Source organism: Neophocaena asiaeorientalis, unplaced genomic scaffold (genome assembly GCF_003031525.2).
Source record: "Neophocaena asiaeorientalis asiaeorientalis breed wild unplaced genomic scaffold, Neophocaena_asiaeorientalis_V1.1 scaffold340, whole genome shotgun sequence".
NCBI lineage: Eukaryota > Metazoa > Chordata > Mammalia > Artiodactyla > Phocoenidae > Neophocaena > Neophocaena asiaeorientalis.
Window position 1 is genome coordinate 1,289,227 of NW_020172733.1, and position 19,405 is coordinate 1,308,631.

General features: G+C 38.9%; 1 protein-coding gene across 4 annotated transcripts in view; it reads left to right on the forward strand.

Annotated features, from left to right (window-relative positions):
• Nucleotides 1-19,405, forward strand: part of PDZRN4 (PDZ domain containing ring finger 4) — a 361,648-nt gene that overhangs the window by 280,293 nt on the left and 61,950 nt on the right. For all 4 annotated transcript variants that reach the window (XM_024740428.1, XM_024740429.1, XM_024740430.1 and 1 more), the window contains 2 exons: nucleotides 12,165-12,421; nucleotides 16,137-16,239. In XM_024740428.1, the coding sequence (XP_024596196.1) occupies nucleotides 12,165-12,421; nucleotides 16,137-16,239 (360 nt within the window). The remainder of the gene's footprint in view (nucleotides 1-12,164; nucleotides 12,422-16,136; nucleotides 16,240-19,405) is intronic.

A 19,405-nucleotide genomic window follows, 5' to 3' on the forward strand; every position in this document is an offset into this window, starting at 1 on the left:
GTGATCTTGTGGAAATTGCTTAAGCTGTTAAAGTTTAGTTTCTTTATCTAGAGGATGAGTTTAATAATAATTCCTTCACCTCTAGGAGCAGAGAGTACTGAGTGGAGTATGTGACACACAGTAAGCACTCAACAAATTTTTATTATTGTTATTATCTTTATTATCCATTTCAAGGTACACATAGAGACAATGAAGTTAATGAAATTACTGGGGCAAATTCCAGCTATTTTATATAAAATAGTATCCGTTGCTATTTCAAACGCATTTACTTCGTCTTTTGCCTCAGGCAGCTATCTATTTTTTTATAAATATAGAACAAAATATTACTTTTCAAAGTTCTTGAATTTGAGGAATTTGGAAGTATGGTGTTAGGAAGGTTATGGGCACAAATTCAGGTGGCTTTACTTGTGGATATAAAAGCTTGTGAATTTCCCTGGGGAAATTCCCTTTTTACCGTAGTTTCATGTCATCAGTTGAGCTCAACAAGTGTCAGAATGAATTCAAGTGGCAGAACTGATTGCTGAAAATGATTTAAACCTCCCGCTTCTAATAGGGTGATGGCTGTTTGTTCAGATTTTTGTCCTATCCTTTCAAACTGGTATGAAAAACCTTTCATCTTCCAAGCACTAGGTTAGAGATACTGGTAGTGAAGAGGCAGTTATATATCATGCAAGTTCTACTTTCTTGTGTTAATCCCCATGTTGTAAAACTCCTATATATCCACTTGAGTAAAATATTTTTCTAAGTTTATATCCCACACAAAGCTATAAATGATTCAGGTGGAGGACCGTAGAAAGTATAAAAGTGTTTGTATGTGTGTGAGTTTGTGAGTTTATATGAGTGTGTGTGAGAGAGAGAGAGAGAGAAAGAGAGTGCATGTGGTGTTCATAGTGAGAAAGTTACTCACTTTGCTAGGTGGGTACTAAGCAGAAAGGCAGTTTCAGAACATTGGAAGAGTAGTTTTTGATTTCTACAATAATCACTGAAAATATAAGTCCATAGGAGATGAACAACATCAACTTAGAATGCCTTTATACCTTTAATACTTAAAAAATCAACTTCTACAGCTTGTATTTCTTTACAGGGTAGATTTAGTCAATTAGAGTAGAAAATCTGCCACCCTGATAGGTCCCATTGGAATATGCATGAATGAGAGTATCAGAGTACCATTTTACAGCCCTATCCGTCCTCCTTCATTTGGACCATCCACACTGTCCTCATTTTGATTCAGGCACTGATCATTCTCTCCAAGTAACTTCCTAAATGGTTTTCTTGCTTTCATTTAGTTACTTCTCACCATATACTTCAGAGTTACCATCCCCAAACCCAAATGAGACCATGCTACCTTTCAGATGAAAGGTGTTGTTTAAAACAAACACCTTGCCATGGCCCATTGAAGACACTGGGATCGTGTCAAAGCCTCCTTTCCAGCCTCTTTGTCCTGCACTTAACCAAATGCCTCTGTACTCAGTCACACCAGATCTCTTACCGGTTCCCAGAGCACTTTCTCGTTTACACTTTTGCCCTGGGATTCCCTTCCTTACTCTCATCTTTGCAACTTATGAAACTCTGCATCTTTTAAGACCACCCCAAATGTCAAGTCCTGGAGTCAAATCACAATACTCCCAAGTATAGCTGGCCCTTGGAGCTTCCATAGCACTCTATTAGTACCTTTATGGCAGCTCTTTACAAGTTTGCTTACAATTACAGAGGTATATGTTGTTTTGTCCTAGCAGATTGTGAGAGCAGGTGCCTTTCCTTATACCTTCTGCTCTTCAGCTTCCACAGCTTTCAGTTGGGGATAAAGTTCTTACCTCACACAATTGTTCTTGGGTGTGAACAAGATAGTAAAGGCCAAGGACTTTGCTCAGCTCCTGGCATTTTGTGAGGAATGCTCAGTGCTAACCGGTAGTATTGTTATTATCGCTGCCAGACCTTTAAGCACAGGTATTATCTTCTATCCCCAGAGAATCACCTGGTCTCTGTCACTCAAGAGTTACTCAGGAAGGAAGGGAGGGAAGGAAGGAAGCATGAATCAACATCATAGCATGTCAGCTGCCTTAGCTGTATTATTTATGTGATCCCATCCACCACTCTCTGAGTGGGTATTATCATCTCCTGTTCCAGATGAATTAACTGAGGCTCAGAGAGTTTACATAACTTACTCAAAGCCACACAACTGATATTGAGAACTATGTTCAGACCCCAGTCCTGAATGATTCCCACGTCCTTGTTCTTTTGTACTATAACACTGAATGGTGGGTGGGTCTCTTGAGCAGAGCAGTTGATGCCTTTCCTTGTCACTCAAATCCATTTTTATGGTAGATTTAAGTAAAAGGAATAATATGGATAACTGGGCTACAAAGTAGAACTGGGCAGTGAAAGGCATGTAGTTTGCACATAAACACAAGTAACTTTAATGACAAATCCAATCACATTTCTTTTAACATGAATCTTGATAGAGAAATATATGAAAATTTATTTAACACATATTTTGAGCGTCAAGTATGTGCCAAGCATGTTTGGGGCCCTTAAACTACAGTACTAGACAAAACGGTCAGCTTCTTGTCATTTAATGTTTGTTTCACAGAAGCATTTAAATAGCTAAGCATTAGACCACTCTTACAGATAGGGGACAGCAAACCTCCAGTGAAGATGTCCTCAGCATCTTTGATGTTGTCATGACTGATGCCCTGTTACAAATAATTCACTATTTCATCCCTCATTAGTAACTATGTAGAGCACTAATATTCCTTTCATTTCTCTGAGTTATTTTTAGAACTTCTTTGGCACTGTGCTAGTGTGGCTGAGACCCAAAGTTATGTTCTTGATATCCATATTGCTCTCATCACAAAAATGGGACCAAGAGATCTTGTCCAAGCACTAAGAGCACATTTTCTCTTGTTCAGGGAACATGAAAGATGAAGAGCTCTGTTCAAATCCTCAGTTGCTGATGCTGTTTATAGTAATTTTTAAAGAAAATCTGGGTCATTTAATTACAATGAAGTTTCTACCCAATGAAACAATTTGAGTTCATTTTAACAGCCTTTGCCCTATATATGCCTTATGTCTTTACACCCTTAGGCCTGCTGCAGGAAATTTTATGTCTCCATCAGAATTTCTCATTAAGTTTAACATACTTGGATCTGATGTGTCAAAGCTCAATGGATAGGTTTATTAATAATCAACTACATCAGCTTAGTATTATCTTAGGAAGTAAAAGGTCAGTAAGTAGTTGTTATCCTACCATTTCATCAGTGGACTCTTCTCCAAAGACTTCAAGTCATTATTCACTGCTTATAGAGTCACTTGAGATATAAAGTCTTTTTGTAGTAATGAAAGAACTCCTACAATTAGCCAGAAGGCAGTCATCTATCTTTTTAAATAGCTCAGCTTGGAGGAGAACAGGATTTCAGGTGATACTCAGTAGATGAATTGTTATGACAATGATAAAGTTGGTGATAGCAATCTGTGTTTTTCGCTGTAGGGGTGTGTGTGTGTCTGTGTGTGTATGCCCAAGAAAAAAGACATTCAGTGCAGAGCAAGAATTTATTCCTCTTAAAGTTATGCAAATACAGAAACAAACTGTAGGAAGCTAGGTATCCATCAGTTACTTATTTACTAACTCTAAATGATTATAGCATAAATCCATTTGTAGCTAATAACAATATAACAATATTTTGAGACATTTTATTTTCACGTAACTTCAGTCTCATCAAAAAGTTATGAGTAGTACAAAGAATTCTCAAATACCATTCACCTAGAATTTTAACATTTTAAAATTTAACATTAACCTCTTATGTGTACTTTTTCTCTCTCCCTCCTCTCCTCCCCACCCCATCTCTTGCTCCCTCTCTCTGTCTCATCAAGTCATAAAGGTTAATATCTCCAATAATGTGGAATCTAAAAAAGGTACTAATGAACTTATCTACAAAACAGAAATAGAGTTACAGACGTAGAAAACAAACATGTTTACCAGGGGGTAAGGTTGAGGAGGAATAAACTGGAAGATTAGGATAGACATATATACACTAATATATAAATAATAGATAACTAATAAGGACCTACTGTATAGCACAGGGAACTCCATACTTTGTAATGGCCTATATGAGAAAAGAATCTAAGAGTGGATACATGTATATGTATAACTGATTCACTTTGCTGTACACCTGAAACTAATACAACATCGTAAATCAACTGCTCTCCAATAACAATGTTTTAAAAAAGGGAAAATCCATTGCTTCCTGATAGAATAGACAGAGAAAGACACTTCTGGGCCTTGCTGACAAAAATATACAACATGCATCTAATCAAGAAGCAACACTAGACAAAGCCAAACTGAGGGATTGTCTACAAAATAACTGTATACATATAATAGACAAATGCTTTACATCTGCTATATGATCTCAATAAAAGTTACATTTTTAGTTCTCCCTTAAAAATGTGTGACTTTTGCTGAATCTGAGAAACTAGAAATTGTATTTTTCAATGCAACTCATTTTGATAGTAAAGTTAATTTGCAAAGGTGGTAAATTTTGCTTTTACCATATTTTTGTTGTCGTTATTGTTTAAATCAGAGGAGTTTCATGTCTAGTTAGTCAGAAGGAGAAAGAAGACACACTCAAAGGGTTTCATTGAAGAAGGCTGTATGAAGGAACACTTACAGAGATATGAGCAGAGCTAAGAGAACAAACACAGAGAGTAGCAATAGAAAGAGAACCCCTTACTACCTGCAGACATGAAGGTGGAATGTAAGCCAGGGTGCGAACCAAACCTGGCAAGAGCTGCCATCCTGAAAGCCAGGTGGGGAGAGGCTGGATAAAGACAGAACATTACCTCTCCTACTATTGGTCAAACCAAACAAAAGATGTAAAGTAAGGGAGCCTGGTGACATGGAGTACGGTTATCAGCATCCCAGGGTATACAGAGCTGGGTAGAAAAGAGTAGACTGTGGATCTCAGGGACAAACCAAGAAACACCAGCTCATGTGCCAAAGAGGAGAAGCTTCCATTTCTTTCATTGAGGGGAGGGAAAATAAATTCATTTATAATGAGGTACATAAAACTATGTTGTATATATTTTAATTTATTTCCCCCAGAAGAATCAAAACTATCATAACCTGTTCCTTAAAAACAGGAATAATTTTTATAGAAAGACACTCTTCAGATTTGATTTGTTAAATCCCAAACGGGAAAGCTTGGAAGAGAAGTGTGGCAATGAGAATAAAGACAGAAACAAAATACAGAAGAAGGGATACAAAATTAAGACAGAGAAAAGATTATAGGAGGAAAAGCAATTATGAAAGATGCATCCCCAAGATTTCCTATAACCAAATTATAAATTGGTTCAAGAACGGCTCTGACAAATTCACAAATAATGGTCTATAACATCTTAATAAGAAAAATTGAAGATGAGTCTTGCTTGCATTTGGGAACACCTCGCCATCAAAATGTACTATGAAGGGGGCCAGGAAACAGCATACTGTCCTACCGTAGTGACCTCACAGTGTCACAATCAATTAACTAAACCTAATATTAGGCTTTTTAAATAGCTCGTTGAAGTCTGCAATTCATTAATGTTACATATGGAAGCATTTTGAATCAATTCAATTCCTTAGGTTGTAAATGTGTATTATGTCACACAGGGTCCATAAGGGCAAATCCTACAATGTCACGAGTTATAGGTTAGGTTACAGTCTCTATTGGGGGAACATGCAAATCAGGAGTCAGCAGCACAGAGGGGACCTGAAACTGTTGGACATGCATTGGGTCTGTATTACAGTGGAGGGACGCCACCCCACTGTTGTTCTCTTATAGGCACACTGTCAGTAAGGAAACACAGAAGGTTCAGGCTGTCTGAGTTAGAAGTCAGTTATTTCCAGTTTTCTGGGAAAGCCAGCTACACAGCACTGAGGGCCTTTGGAGCTCAAGGGAAGCTGCAACACCCCACACACCAGGAAAATGAAGCTACCAACCCTGTAGTCCAGACAAACCAGAAGGAGCCCCAGGATCACTTCTGAATAAGTCTTCTCATTAGATCCTGTGTGAGAATTACCATATTCTCTTCCCAAAATCTAGTAACAGCACTGTCAAAAGAACACTGAACTACACAGACTTTTTGGTTTAATAAAATCTAACATTTCTTATGTTCTCAACTTCTAAAATTATGTGATCATCACAAACCTACCAGTGATTGTTTTGTTCATTGATAATGTTTTTTAAATGGTCAAAATTAATTTTAGTCAATCTCTCACCAGGTTGTCTTCACAACATTTTGCACAATTCCTATTCTGTGAGTTTTTACTACAAATATTTTTTATGCTGTGCTGTCCTCAATTTGCATAACAGATGTCCACCTAGAATCAAGCATACCAAGTTTAGAAAAAAGCAATATGCTTTAATTCCTTAAAATTGTTTTATACTTTGTATATGACAAGTGTTTTCATAAATATAGAGTTCAGAGTCTTTTAAATTCCTTTCATACCAAACATTTTAGTAGCAATTTAAATATTGCTTCTTCCTTATATAAACTGTTATTAGGCCATGTTTTTACAACACCTCTGTAATTATCAAGTAGAGAATTTGATCAGCATTCACATAGGGACTCTAATCAAAATTAATTTCACAGTTATTCATGAGGGTGGGAGTTCTTGTAAACTGTCATGCCCAATCAAAATTACAATACTCAGGTCTGAGGATCTAATGTAAAACATGGGACTGTAGTTGATAACACTGTATTATAGAATGGAAATTTGCTAAATGAGTAGAACATAAATGTTCTCACTTAAATAAAACTTAAGTAATTAATTGAAGTGATAGATGTGTTAATAACTAGTTGTTGGAATCCTTTCACAATATATACATATATCAAATCACCACCATGTACACGTTAAATATTGTAGAATTTTGTCATCTATACCTCCATAAGGCTGAAAATAAATGAATGAATGAAACAATAACATTTTATAAACATTAAAAAACAATATTCAAGTGTTTTATGCTTGCTTATTCTCAACTTGAAATTGTACATAATCCTTGCTATTCTATACTTCTTCTATTGAGTATTCCCATATGTATTCTCCCATGAAAGGCAGAGATGGTTCAACACCCTTATTTTTTACAAGAGGCACAGAGGTTTGGAAACCCTAATCATCCCAAACAGCTGACTCTGGAAATGGAACCTCACCAGGGTGACTTGGTCATTTACGCACTTGTTTGCACTACAAAAGGAAAAGCGAAAAGCCTGTTTTCTTTCTGATACTCAAGAAAATTTTGCATGTGTGTGGATTTGGAGGACTAGTCCAAGTAGAGGAGTTCATATCCAAGCTGAGGCCACCAGTCACACTGGGGAGGTTCTTGACAAGTAGCCAGATTTTGCAATTTATCCCAAAGGGTAAATTGACTGTTCATTAAACAGAAGCTTCATCAAATGATGCTATGATTTGGTTTACATATGAAAAGCTATATTCTTTACTTAACATTCACAAGTTGCTTATGGATTAATTAGCCCATCTGCCACAACAAAGGTATTCATACTTTTTTTGCATTAATTGCTGAAAAGTTACTAGTTTTCTCCTATTCACTTCTCTCTATCAATAAAATGGAAAATAATTTTTTAGAAACAAGACACTTTTTTCATAGCAGTAAAAATGTGTATATTTTTCAACTTATCAACTAAGTTGATAAAGTAAGTGCAGGGATGAGAGGAAGACCTTCTCTGGAAATGGCTTCCCATGATTAGTTCTTCTTTTAGTCACTTATCATCCGTTTATTTGTTAGCTTATCTGAATATCTTAGAAGTGCTTCAAGTTTGGCATGATTAAGGCTACTCTTTCCACTTGCTTCCAATCCCAAATCGTTTTTATGAGGATAACCACATCTCTATTTCTCCTCAACTTCTATCATTGGCATCTTCCTTTCCTCTTTTATGCTGTTACCAATTCTGATAACCTCTTTATCAATAATGTGCCTGATTTCTCATTTACCTCAAATCAGGTAACTTAATCACCATTTCAGAGTCCAGTCACCCCACTCTGGGGCCACAAGCCTCTTATCAAACAGCAATCCCATGAGTCTTTTCAGTTATACTCTAGTTGCTAGGTGGCTTTAGAACCAAATCAGTTTTGGCCACAGTTCTCAAAAAGCCAGATGTTAGAGTAATAGAGGGAATTATCTCATATACTTCTCTTGTTTATTATGATGCTCTAACCTCTCACTCATTCCATTTAACAACCACTTTAGAAAAAGGCCTTGTTCTCTACACCCTGCTTAAATCAAATCACCAGGCTTCTTGAAACCCTTCCACATGTACACTTCAAAGCACAGCCCATAATATATTGGTATATCTTTTTTAATTTTCAAATTACCTTTCATTTCCTCCCATGGATTTTGCTCCCAACACTCTTCATCCAGTTTTTTTCTCCTGAAAATCAACTTCCAGCACTTCTGCTTCCTTCTGTTTACTAGGCCCCCAGAACAGTTTAGATCGACACTCTTAACTACCTGTATTAACTGGAACACATTTAATAGACGGCTTCTCCTTCTCCAGTTTCATTTCACATATGTTGTCCATACAAAACCAAGATTGAGACAGAGAGGAAGGAAGAGGGAAGAAGGAGTAAGGGAGGGATGGAGAGAATATAACGGAAAATAAATAGAATGATAAGGATATGGCACCATGAAATACCAAATACCTTGTTGGTTTAGGATCTAACCATTTGGAAAAAAACACAAAGTTTTGCTATTCATTTATTTGTTAGTTTACTACAGAATTTTTCTATAGGTTTAAAACCTCAGGTATTCTTCCAACATTATTCTTCTCCCTTAGCTGAAAACTGAGCAAAGCAACTGCCAGAAAATCCCAATTAAAGCTAATCTTTTTTCTGTTGTGAAAGGCATAATTTATAAAAGGGTGACCTTTTGGTAGGCTAACAGTATGTTGATGAACTTCAAGTGAAGTGAAAAAAAAAGTGTTTTGTATCATCAGTGCTTACATTTTCTAAGGGATCACATGGGGCAGCAGAGCCTTTAAAGGTCATAGACTTCTTTACTTCGAGAGATATTAAATAGCTTATGAAAATAGAGGTCAGCTGCACGATAACTGGAAGAAAAGAGCGTTTCCAATGGGGACGTAAGATACTTCAGATTATATTGACTGTCCTTTTTTAAGACTGTATTTGATTATCTTAAAGGAAAAAAAAAAGAAATTTGCATATAAATGCCATGATTGTAAATGAATGAATGTACAGTTCTTAGAATAGATAGCTATTGATCTTGCTGTATGAAAGCTAACATCTGCATATACTAAGCATTGCAATAAGAACTAATAATTTCACAGCCTAAAATACTCTCCAGCAATTTTTATGTTTCTGCAGAAATTTTTATACTTTTCTGAACTTTGCAAAAATAATCTTATTTACCTTATTGGAACATAAAATAAATAATCATTATCAGTAAGGAACTCACTTTTTAAAAATTATTCTTGCTTTGAAGATCACTAAAACAAATAAGAAACAAAGGAATATCAAGACTAGATTGTAGACAAGGTACTGAGCCACCTTGGGGAAGAAATAGAAAAATGTCATTTGTCTGTTCGTTATTTAATGACACACAATTTATGCATTAGTAGGATTTAATGTATGACTGGAAGAAACCATGGCCACAAATTATTTTCCCTTTACCCTCAGATATTGCTTGAAGTTCCTTCAAAAAGGGCTCTGTCGGGCTTCCCTGGTGGCGCAGTGGTTGAGGGTCTGCCTGCCGATGCAGGGGACGCGGGTTCGTGCCCCAGTCTGGGAAGATCCCACATGCCGCGGAGCGTCTGGGCCCGTGAGCCACGGCCGCTGAGCCTGCGCGTCCGGAGCCTGTGCTCCACAACGGGAGAGGCCACAACAGTGAGAGGCCCGTGTAGCGCAAAAAAAAAAAAAAAAAAAAAAAAAAAAAAAAAAAAAAAAAAAAAAAAAAATAGGGCTCTGTCTTCTTTCATTCTGCCATTGTGAAAAGAGTTACTCCAGATGCAAGGTTTATAGGAAAAGGTAACATTACTGACATAATTCCAGTAGATTTTAAATAGTTGATAACAAATTGTGACCAGGAGTTCTTTTCAGAGAAGGAAGGGTATGAAATCTTGTACGAGTAAATATTCACTAAGTTGAAGGGACACCATGAAGCAGGAAACGTGTGGACAAAAGGGCAATTCTTCCCTAACACATAGATACTGACAGAGCAGTATTATCTACCACTGGATCATCTTCCATAACCCTGGAATTTATAAATACTGACCACAATATGGGACACAGAGGATGACGCTATTCATGAGAGGCCAGATTTTAGGTTGTGCTTTTCCATCCTGGAACTTCTCTTATCATTTGCTGCCTGCAGGTCCTCAGGAGTGGTGGCCTCAGCCCAGAGTGCCTGTCATCCAACAGCAGCTCAAGGAGTGAATGCTGGTCAGTAGGTGTCCCGCGTTCACATCCTCCTGCGTGCCCAAAGTCATCAAGCCATTCCAAGGTTGTGCCAGAGAAAACTCAGTGGGAATGTTTAAGTTTAGTTCGTGGAGAAAAGAATGAGAGAGTAAATGCACAGATTAGTGAGTGTGCACATTGGTAGGTACACACCCAAATCTGAAACTGATGTTTCTTACTAGTTATTCGAGAACTGTACTGGGTCATATGGTGCTGGTGAGGAAACTTAATTGCTCAATTTCTGAAGGCACATTAACTCTTTCAGGGTCGATTGAGCAAATTAGCTCCTCCAGGTCATTAAGCCCATCTCTACATGACATGATGATTTCTACCTGGCATTGTATCATTTACCCCCAAATGCCGCACATTTGCTTTGAGCACGCACATATTCTCTGTCTACTCAGGGAGAGAAAATGTGCTCATTTGAATGTCAGCCAATCACTCTCTGGCTGCAACTCAGTGATTCCCTTTGATTCTTTTGAAGGCACCCAGGGATCTCTAAGGATTTACTGGAGCATAGCAGTTATCAGAGCCTCGTCAACAGGCGGGTAGTTTAGTTGTCTAGAAATGGTATAATTTCAGGGGTTTTGAGCACAGTACTGTACTCCCAAGTATGTCTTCCTATTTGCAAAAGCCAATATTATTGATTCATTGCAGGTGGGAGTTGTGAAGTTCTTTCAGGATTCTGTAGTCCTTTATGAAAACACAACTTCCACTAAGAGGCTGTGCTATCAGGACCCATTTTAGGGGAATAAATTGATGACAATTTGAGAGCAGTCTCTGTACTGTCTCTCAAGAGGGTGATCAGAAAAGAGTGTAGCTGTTTTGGGTGCCACAAATGTGGGGGGACATCAATGGCCCTACATAAGCAGGTGTGGGAGAGTATCATCACTAAAAGAATAATTTTTATCTCCCAAATGCCAATGGTTGGCCCAACTGAGAAGCAGTGATGGAGGGCAAAGACAAACATCACCTCTTCCTCTGTTATGTCCAGGGCTACACTGGAGAGTCATAAACTGGTATAAATGGAAACAGGCAAGGAGGCAACGGACATGGTATGCTCACTCAGAGGTGTTTTAGAGCAGTGCTACTTTCTTGTGCATATAAATCAGCTGGAATCTTGTTGAAATGCCAGTTCTCATTTAGTAGGTCTGGGATAGGGCCAGGGATCCCGCATTTCTAATCTCTTACGCTGCTGGCCTATGGACCACACCTTGAATAGCAAGGATTTAGGATAATATGCACATGAGCAATAATCTGGTCTTGGATTAAAATGATGAATATGAAAGAAATTTGACAATATCCCCCCAAATTAGATTTCAAGTCAGTAAGACTGATTAAATATTGAAAATACCGCCAAGAGATTGATAGATCATTTTTTAAAAAGGATATACTTAACATTTCTACCTAGCTGAAGATTTTGAACATTTGCTGAAGTTTGTGTGCTGTTTAAGTTTTGAAATCTTTACTAATAATTCTGACGATGTGCTTGCTAAAGGTATAAGAAATAACTGTTTTCCTAGTCTCCTTCACTTTCTCCTGCTGATGAAGAGTTCAATAAATGTCAATGTCTGATTAAATATTCCTTTACAAAATTCTTAGCAGAGCTGGTCTAAGCCTCCCCTGCCCACCTTTTTTTAATCTATCCTGACAGCCTCTCTGTTCTTTCCTCTGAGATGAACAATGTCCTTTTATCTTGCAGGTCAATGGGAAGGATCTCTCAAAGGCCACCCATGAAGAGGCAGTGGAAGCTTTTCGAAATGCCAAGGAGCCCATTGTGGTCCAGGTGCTAAGGCGAACACCTCTCAGTAAACCAGCCTATGGGACGGCCCCAGAAGTGCGGCTCGTGAATGCCAGCACCCAGACGGACATCACCTTTGAACATATCATGGCCCTGGCCAAACTTAGGCCACCCACCCCTCCAGTGCCCGACATCTGTCCATTTCTGCTCTCAGACAGGTATTCTTCTGTCATTTCTCCCAAAGCCCTATTTGTTATCATTCGTCATTGAAAGTAGGTGTTGGGAAGAAACAGTCACTGTAGCAAGTTGGCAATTATGGAGACAAGCTCTCAGTTCTGTTTGGAAAGTGTCTGTAACTGTGTCTCCATCCAATTAGTTCTCAGCTGTCCTGCTTACTTTTCCTGACCTGCACGGTTGTTTCAGCTCAGGAATCATACTTGCTGAGATGCTGAGTGAAAAAGTCTGGCTCTGATTAGTTCATCTTCATATTTCCAGTCAACACAAGCCTCACACAGCTCATGAGAACTGGTCAGGGAAATAGCTTTTCTCACCGAAGCTGCCAAAAACCTTGTTAAGACAGACCCAGAAGTGGCATGTTGGCACTATATTCTTCTCTGTGTGTCGCCTCTGTCTCTTTTTCTCTTTTGCTTTTCTCTTCTTTAAAGGAGAAGCTAGGAAATTTATTAAAGTGTAATTCTCCAAAGGAAGCAATTACCTGATATATTGAGACGTGAACCAAAGATCCTGGCTGTCCAAGAAGAAGTATAGAGCTACAAAATAAGGAATTATTAAAGGAATATTTCTTTTCAATTTTTACCTGAGTTAAAGGCAGTTAGAGATAGTTTATTCAAATAATGCTATCTTTGCAGCTTTGGAAGTTTGTTTTGCTCCACACACTTTGTTCTGTGAACTTTTAAGCAAATATTCAAACATTATTGAGAGTTTGATTTATAAGAGCAGTAGTCTCTTTAGCCTGCATTTTCATTGCCTACTGCAATCCATGCTCCATTTAGTAAAATGTACACTTGGCCCTGACACCCGCCTGCCCTTTAGTGGCTTCTGTTAAGTCCAACTCAGTGGTTCACACGTGTACATTAGAATCATCTGGGAACTTTGAAAAGCAGTATCAATGCAATGCCCAGATCAATCCCACCTCAGGCCAAAACCCAGGCATTAGAATTTTTCAGAAATTTCCCTAGGCAATTTAAATGTGCAGCCATGCTTTGGAAACCACTCTTTGAAACTTCAAGTTCCAGGAGGGCAGGGGCTCTGTTTGTCTGACCTACGATTCTAGTCATCTATCCCTTACTTATTAAATAGCCCCTTGTGTCAGGTACTGGAACTAGGTACTGGGCATAAAACTGGGAACAAAAGATAAAGCCACTGCCTCCTGGAGCTTATATTCTACAGGGGAGATGAAAAATATACACGCAAACAAATATACAATATTCATTATAGAGTGTGACACAGAGTAGCCATCCAATAAATACTTTCTTGAATGAATAATAGCTAACATTTATTAGCTAACTTAACATGTTTTAGGGAGTATTCCAAGTGTTTTACAATTATTAATTCATTTACTCCTCATAAAAACATTCTGAGGGAGTACATTATATTATTACCATCCCCATGTCACAGATGAGGAAGCAAATGTTAAGTAATCGGCAAGGTCATACAGCAAGGAAGCGATAGGGCCAGGCTCCTGAGCCCAGGAGGTCTGACTCCACTGCCCACTCCCTTAACCGGTACGCTGTGTCCTCTTCCCAAGTCCTGCAGATCATAGCTGAAAGGTAACCTCTTCTAGCAGACTTCTTAGGACTGTAGTAGGTACTCTCATAGTGTCTCTATTTTCTCCTTAATTATCTCACTCTATTAAAATTCCCACTTTGCTGCTCTACCCAATTAAAAAGACACCAACCGATTTCCAGCCATTGGCATAGGGCCTGGCATCTGGTAGATACTTGGTAAATGTTTACTGAATTAATAAGGTGTTCTTCACAGCAGGGCTTCCTACTTACTAAGTCAAAGACCAGAGAAACACATCAGATGCCCCAAACAGCAGGCTCTGATGTTTTACCAGCCCAAATGGATTTCTCAACAGGGAACTCTGCTTATACTATGTAACAACCTAAATGGGAAAAGAATTTGAAAAAGAATAGATACATGTATATGTATAATTGAATCACTTTGCTGTACACCTGAAACTAATACAACATTGTTAATCAACTATACTCCAATATAAAATAAAAAGTTAAAAAAAAAAGCCAGTCCAGCTTTAAGCTAGGAGGGTTCACCTGTTAGACCAGCAAGCAAGATACTACCTGTACTGCTTTTGCTATTTGCGTGAAAATCAGAGAATATTAGAGTATAGTGAGAAGAGGCTGGTAGAATATTTACACTGACTGTGTGAGGGCACCAGGATGAATCTCTGGCATTTCAGCTAGTAATGAGGGGACTAATTTATGCTACTAACTCCAGTTTGTTCATAATGTCCAAAATGGCTGGGCTTAGAGGTCTCACCTGAAACCAACTTGGTTAATTGCACTTAGGCCTTTTCACTGACTTGGAAATACTTATAGAGGACCTCATGCCCTTTGCTGTTCAACTGTGCTTAGCTTTCATATTGTATAATGTATAGTGTCTCTATCACTTCATATAACAATTTGAAAGGACTTCTATAAATTATGAAAAACATTTCCCCAAAGTTAAAGGATACATAGAAGTAATATACAATGCCTTGGGTCCTCTTCATTCCCTTCACTCCATCAGTTCTCTTTGTCCTGAGAAATTTTCTAAAGGGATTATGCAAATCTGTGGCTTATAGGAGTTTCCAGTGAGTTATCACCATGAACATTCTTTAATATTTGTGGACATGCCTTTTATCAAAGAGGGAAAGATGTGGGTTATGAGGGAGAAAGAGGAAGGAAATCTTAAGAAATGGGGGCAATGTGAGTACGATTTACAATCTGAAAAACACAGTGCCCACCCTACCTGCACATCCACGGGTTCCACATCCAAGGATTCAACCAACCTCAGATTCGATTTTTTTGGGGGGGAGGGGGGTACAGATAACAACTTTATTTGACCATGCCAGGATTAAGTTGCTTAACAGAGAGACAGAGGGTGGTAGGAGGTTGGCATACACAGCACCATTTACGTCGAGGAGGCAGAGCATCACTCCTACCACGGTACCATGGCCTTCATCCTCCTTCCTCCTGAAGTGCCCCTCGCAGTCAGCAGGCCCCTGCCCCACACTCACCAGCACCACGTGCTAACGCACTTCTTCCCCCCACTGTCTCAGTACAGAGCCCACCACATCTGGAAATGTCTGTCTTTACATTCATCTATCCACTGGGTCCTCTCATGGCTCCTGCGAGGTAGCTGGGATAGTCTCAAGGTTGGAAATAAAACTAAAGATTCGATTTTTTGATCCACGGTTGGTTGAATGCTCGGATGCAGAACCCAAGGACACAGAGGGCCGACTGCGCGTTTAAAATCAGACTTCAGAACCGGTTTGAGGCTGTAATTAGGAAATTGGAAGTACTTTGTTATAAAATACCCACCTTTGGGTAGACTTCAGTCTCAAATGCCACACACGGATGCATGGATCAAGTCCATTCGATGGAATGGAAGGAGGCCAGAGTATCGATATAGCACCACGGCGGGGGGAGGTCGCACATCTGCCCCTTCACAGAATGAAGCTTGACCCTGAGCCATTATCTTAGTATTCTCTTAGAAAATCAAATTGATGGACTTCATATAGGGGGAGAAAGAAAAGCAGTTGCTCTTTCTGCGGTGTAATTCGTTTAAAGGCTAGATCACTAAAGGTCTTATTGGTGAGCGGTGAAAACTAAAGTGAAATTCTAAAATTAGTTTTAATCTTGGGAACAGCCCTTTTGATCAATTCCTATCATATTGCTACATTCCCTGTAGCTGCCATTCTCTTCATCCGATGGAGCATGAATTTTATGAGGATGATGAGTATCTTTCCAGCTTGCCTGCTGATGCAGACAGAACTGAGGACTTTGAATATGAGGTAAGATCATTTTCACAACACTTCACATTTCTTCATGAAGTTATGGTTGAGGCGTTTTGCCTAACAAAGAAAAAATTAATTTATTACTGTGAGAACTATTTTGTCTATTATATATCTAAGGTAAGAGCTTTTAAATATTTGTTTCAGCTATTTGGCACTAGTATTTTAATTATATTGGAAAACATTTTTATAATACAAGCCTGAAAATAATTTGCTCACATTTTTGTTGCTTTATATAAATAATATTATGGCAGCTACATTATTTTCTTCATTTTGTAATATAAGAGAATTTCCAAGTAGAGTTTGGAAAAGAAATTATATTTAAAACCGAGACTGTATTTACTATTTTCATTCATTGTGTAGTACTTTTATTTTAACTGATAAACTAAATCTTATATTATTTTTATTCCCCTTCACAAATTCAATTTTTTTTTTTTAATGACTCAAGTACTCTAAAGAGCAGTTTCCGTGACTTTCTAGATTGAGAGATGACCATGTTTAGCCTTCACACGGTACATGTCAGAGTATCTGTGCTGTGTTATGAAACAACTCCAAAAGCCCATCTATTAATTACTTAAAAGCTTTCACAAAAGTTAAAGAATTTATCCTAATATTTCCTCTGCTTCTGCAGTCTATAAATCTTTGAAAGGTTTCAGACTACTCTGACATTTGGAAATAAAGTAGATTGAGGAGGTAAAGAAGCTCTGGTAAACAGCCAGAGAACCTGTGATTATCTGCCCTTTTAATGCTTTCGATGATGTCATACAAGTTCAGCAAAATGTTCTTTTCCATTTTACAACCAGGAAATCCTGAAATCTCTTCCCTTAGGGGGATCTGAAATCAAATAAGGCCGATTCAGTGAAGCTCACCTAAAGCAAATAGATGTTTATTTGAAATCTTGCCCCTGCAAAAGTCATTGCTGGGGATTACAGAAATCATTATTTCTTTTCAGCCAGAATTTGGAAGGGTGTGCGATGATACCTAGTATCTGAGTTGATGGTTTTGTTGCTGTTGTTCATGTTAATTTCTTATCCCCTCCTCTCCATTAATTTGATTGAAAATTTTATTTTATAAATCTGCTTAAGTACTGGTATACACTGAAATAGCCATTAAGTTTTGCCCATTCATGCAAAATAAATTACAACGTTGAGTCACTTATCCAAATAATTCAAGATTAAATTATGTTTTTCTTTCAGTTAATTAATTGCTTTGGGTTTGGGGAATGGATTTATCTAGATCACTTCAGCTTTTTGTTTCGTTTGTGCCTTAAAGCTTTATTAAAATATATCTGTGTGCTAGGGGAGGACAAGGGAGAAAGACTTGCTTAGGCTAAGCAGGTTCACAGTAAAAATTCTTTTAATTAATTAGCATATCTTTGACTATGACAATACAGACAGATTCTATAGTGATTACTATTGCTGAACTGCATCCTCTTTTCTGACCAATGTCCATCCCTAGGAGAGACCAGCATCAGTGTGATGACAGTGGTAAATGCTCAGACAGGCCTTCTGTAGCCTGCAGCCTCTACTAATCACACCGCCACGGTCATTGCTTTGCTGTCAGCTGTGATTCTCTTGCCAAAGTCACCTTTCTGAGTTATTGAAATAAAGAATATTCCCATGAAATTTAAATAAGGAAGACGTTACTGTGACAGGCTTCGGTCTTGAGAAAGGATACATTTGAGAATATCTGCATGGCTAAAAGTAGGGGTGGAAGCACTGGGGAATACCCCAAGGATAACTGACCAAGCTTAGGAGAGAATGGCTCTAACCAGTACACCTCAGTCTGTTATGCTAACGTGCCACAGTGCCACACGCCATCCCTCTTGTTTGCATCAGATGAGACTGTGAGCTCTAGTCAGTCCTCTGCTATCACCAGAGCTGACTGTGGACAGGGAGATTTAGAAATGCTGCCTTTACATAGTATTACACTTAGAAGCAGGCTGGTCAAGTGTTTCTGTGACAGGCTCAGATGACCCCAGCTCCTCCAGGAACTCTGTTATAACCCAGTAGCTGTGGGGATGCAGTGGATGCAGTGGTCCTTCAGGAAGGACCTGTTTTGTGCCACTTAGAGAGTATTATGGAGAACAGAGGTCTAATGGCCAAACAGAGGACTTCATCTCAGAAAGAGGTACTCATTCCTCTTCAACCTAAACATGAAAACACATCAATAGGCAATCGGAAAAGTAGAGACAGGACTCCTTTCCATCTGCTTTCATTCAGTTGTACCATAAATATTTAATGAGCAGTTAAAAAAATATGCCAGGTTCTTATCTAAGTTTGGGATTGATGAAGCCTCTGCCCCAGTGGAGTTTAACCTTTAGGAGAAAGAGATGGGCAAGAAACAAGTAAGTAAAGACATATTATATCAGATGGTGATTAACTGCTAGTGGACAACAAACGGTGTGGGTAACAGAGGAAGGAAGTTCATGGTGTTGGGATGAGGTGTTGCTCTCTTATACAGGGTGGTCAGGGAGAGCCTCTCTCATAAGAGACCTAAAGAGAGTAAAAGAGCTAGCCATGTGGATTCTGAGAGAGGAGCTTTCCAGACAGAGGGAAGGGCAAGTACAAAGGACCGGAAGCAGGACCACAGCTGGTGGGCTCCAGGAACAGCAGAGGCCGGTGTGCTCTGGGGGCAGAGGCAAGGGCGTCGGGCAGCGGTAGGAGGTGAACTCAGAATGAGTAGCTGGTGGAGAGCAGGGCCGGGTTCTGCAGCCCTCGTAAGATCCCTCTGCTGCTGAAATGAGCTTTAAGATGGGCAAGCAGAGCCTCCAGCAGAGCCTCCAGCAGAGCAGTCGGAGGAGGGTGGGAGGCTGGAAGCTGACGGGTGACAGAGGCAGGGGTAAGACATAGTCTGAAAGCACAGCATTCATCCTGGCCCGGAGGGCTTTGCCTGTGTGTCTGCACTTCCATTCCTCGCCTCGTAGTTTTAATATAGTTTGTGCTCGGGCGGGTTTTTTCTTCTGACTTTTCGAGGGCAAAATATCATAGGCCAGAGTGAAACTCAGCTTCTGGCATCCACTGGAACTAGCATAATAAATCTACTCTTAAAAGACAAAAAGAGTACAGAACTGAATTTCTGAACTTGCTGAAAAACAAACTATGCAACTATATAGGCACCTTTTTAAAGGTCTATTGACTCAGTGAACCAAAGGTGATCTGTCTAT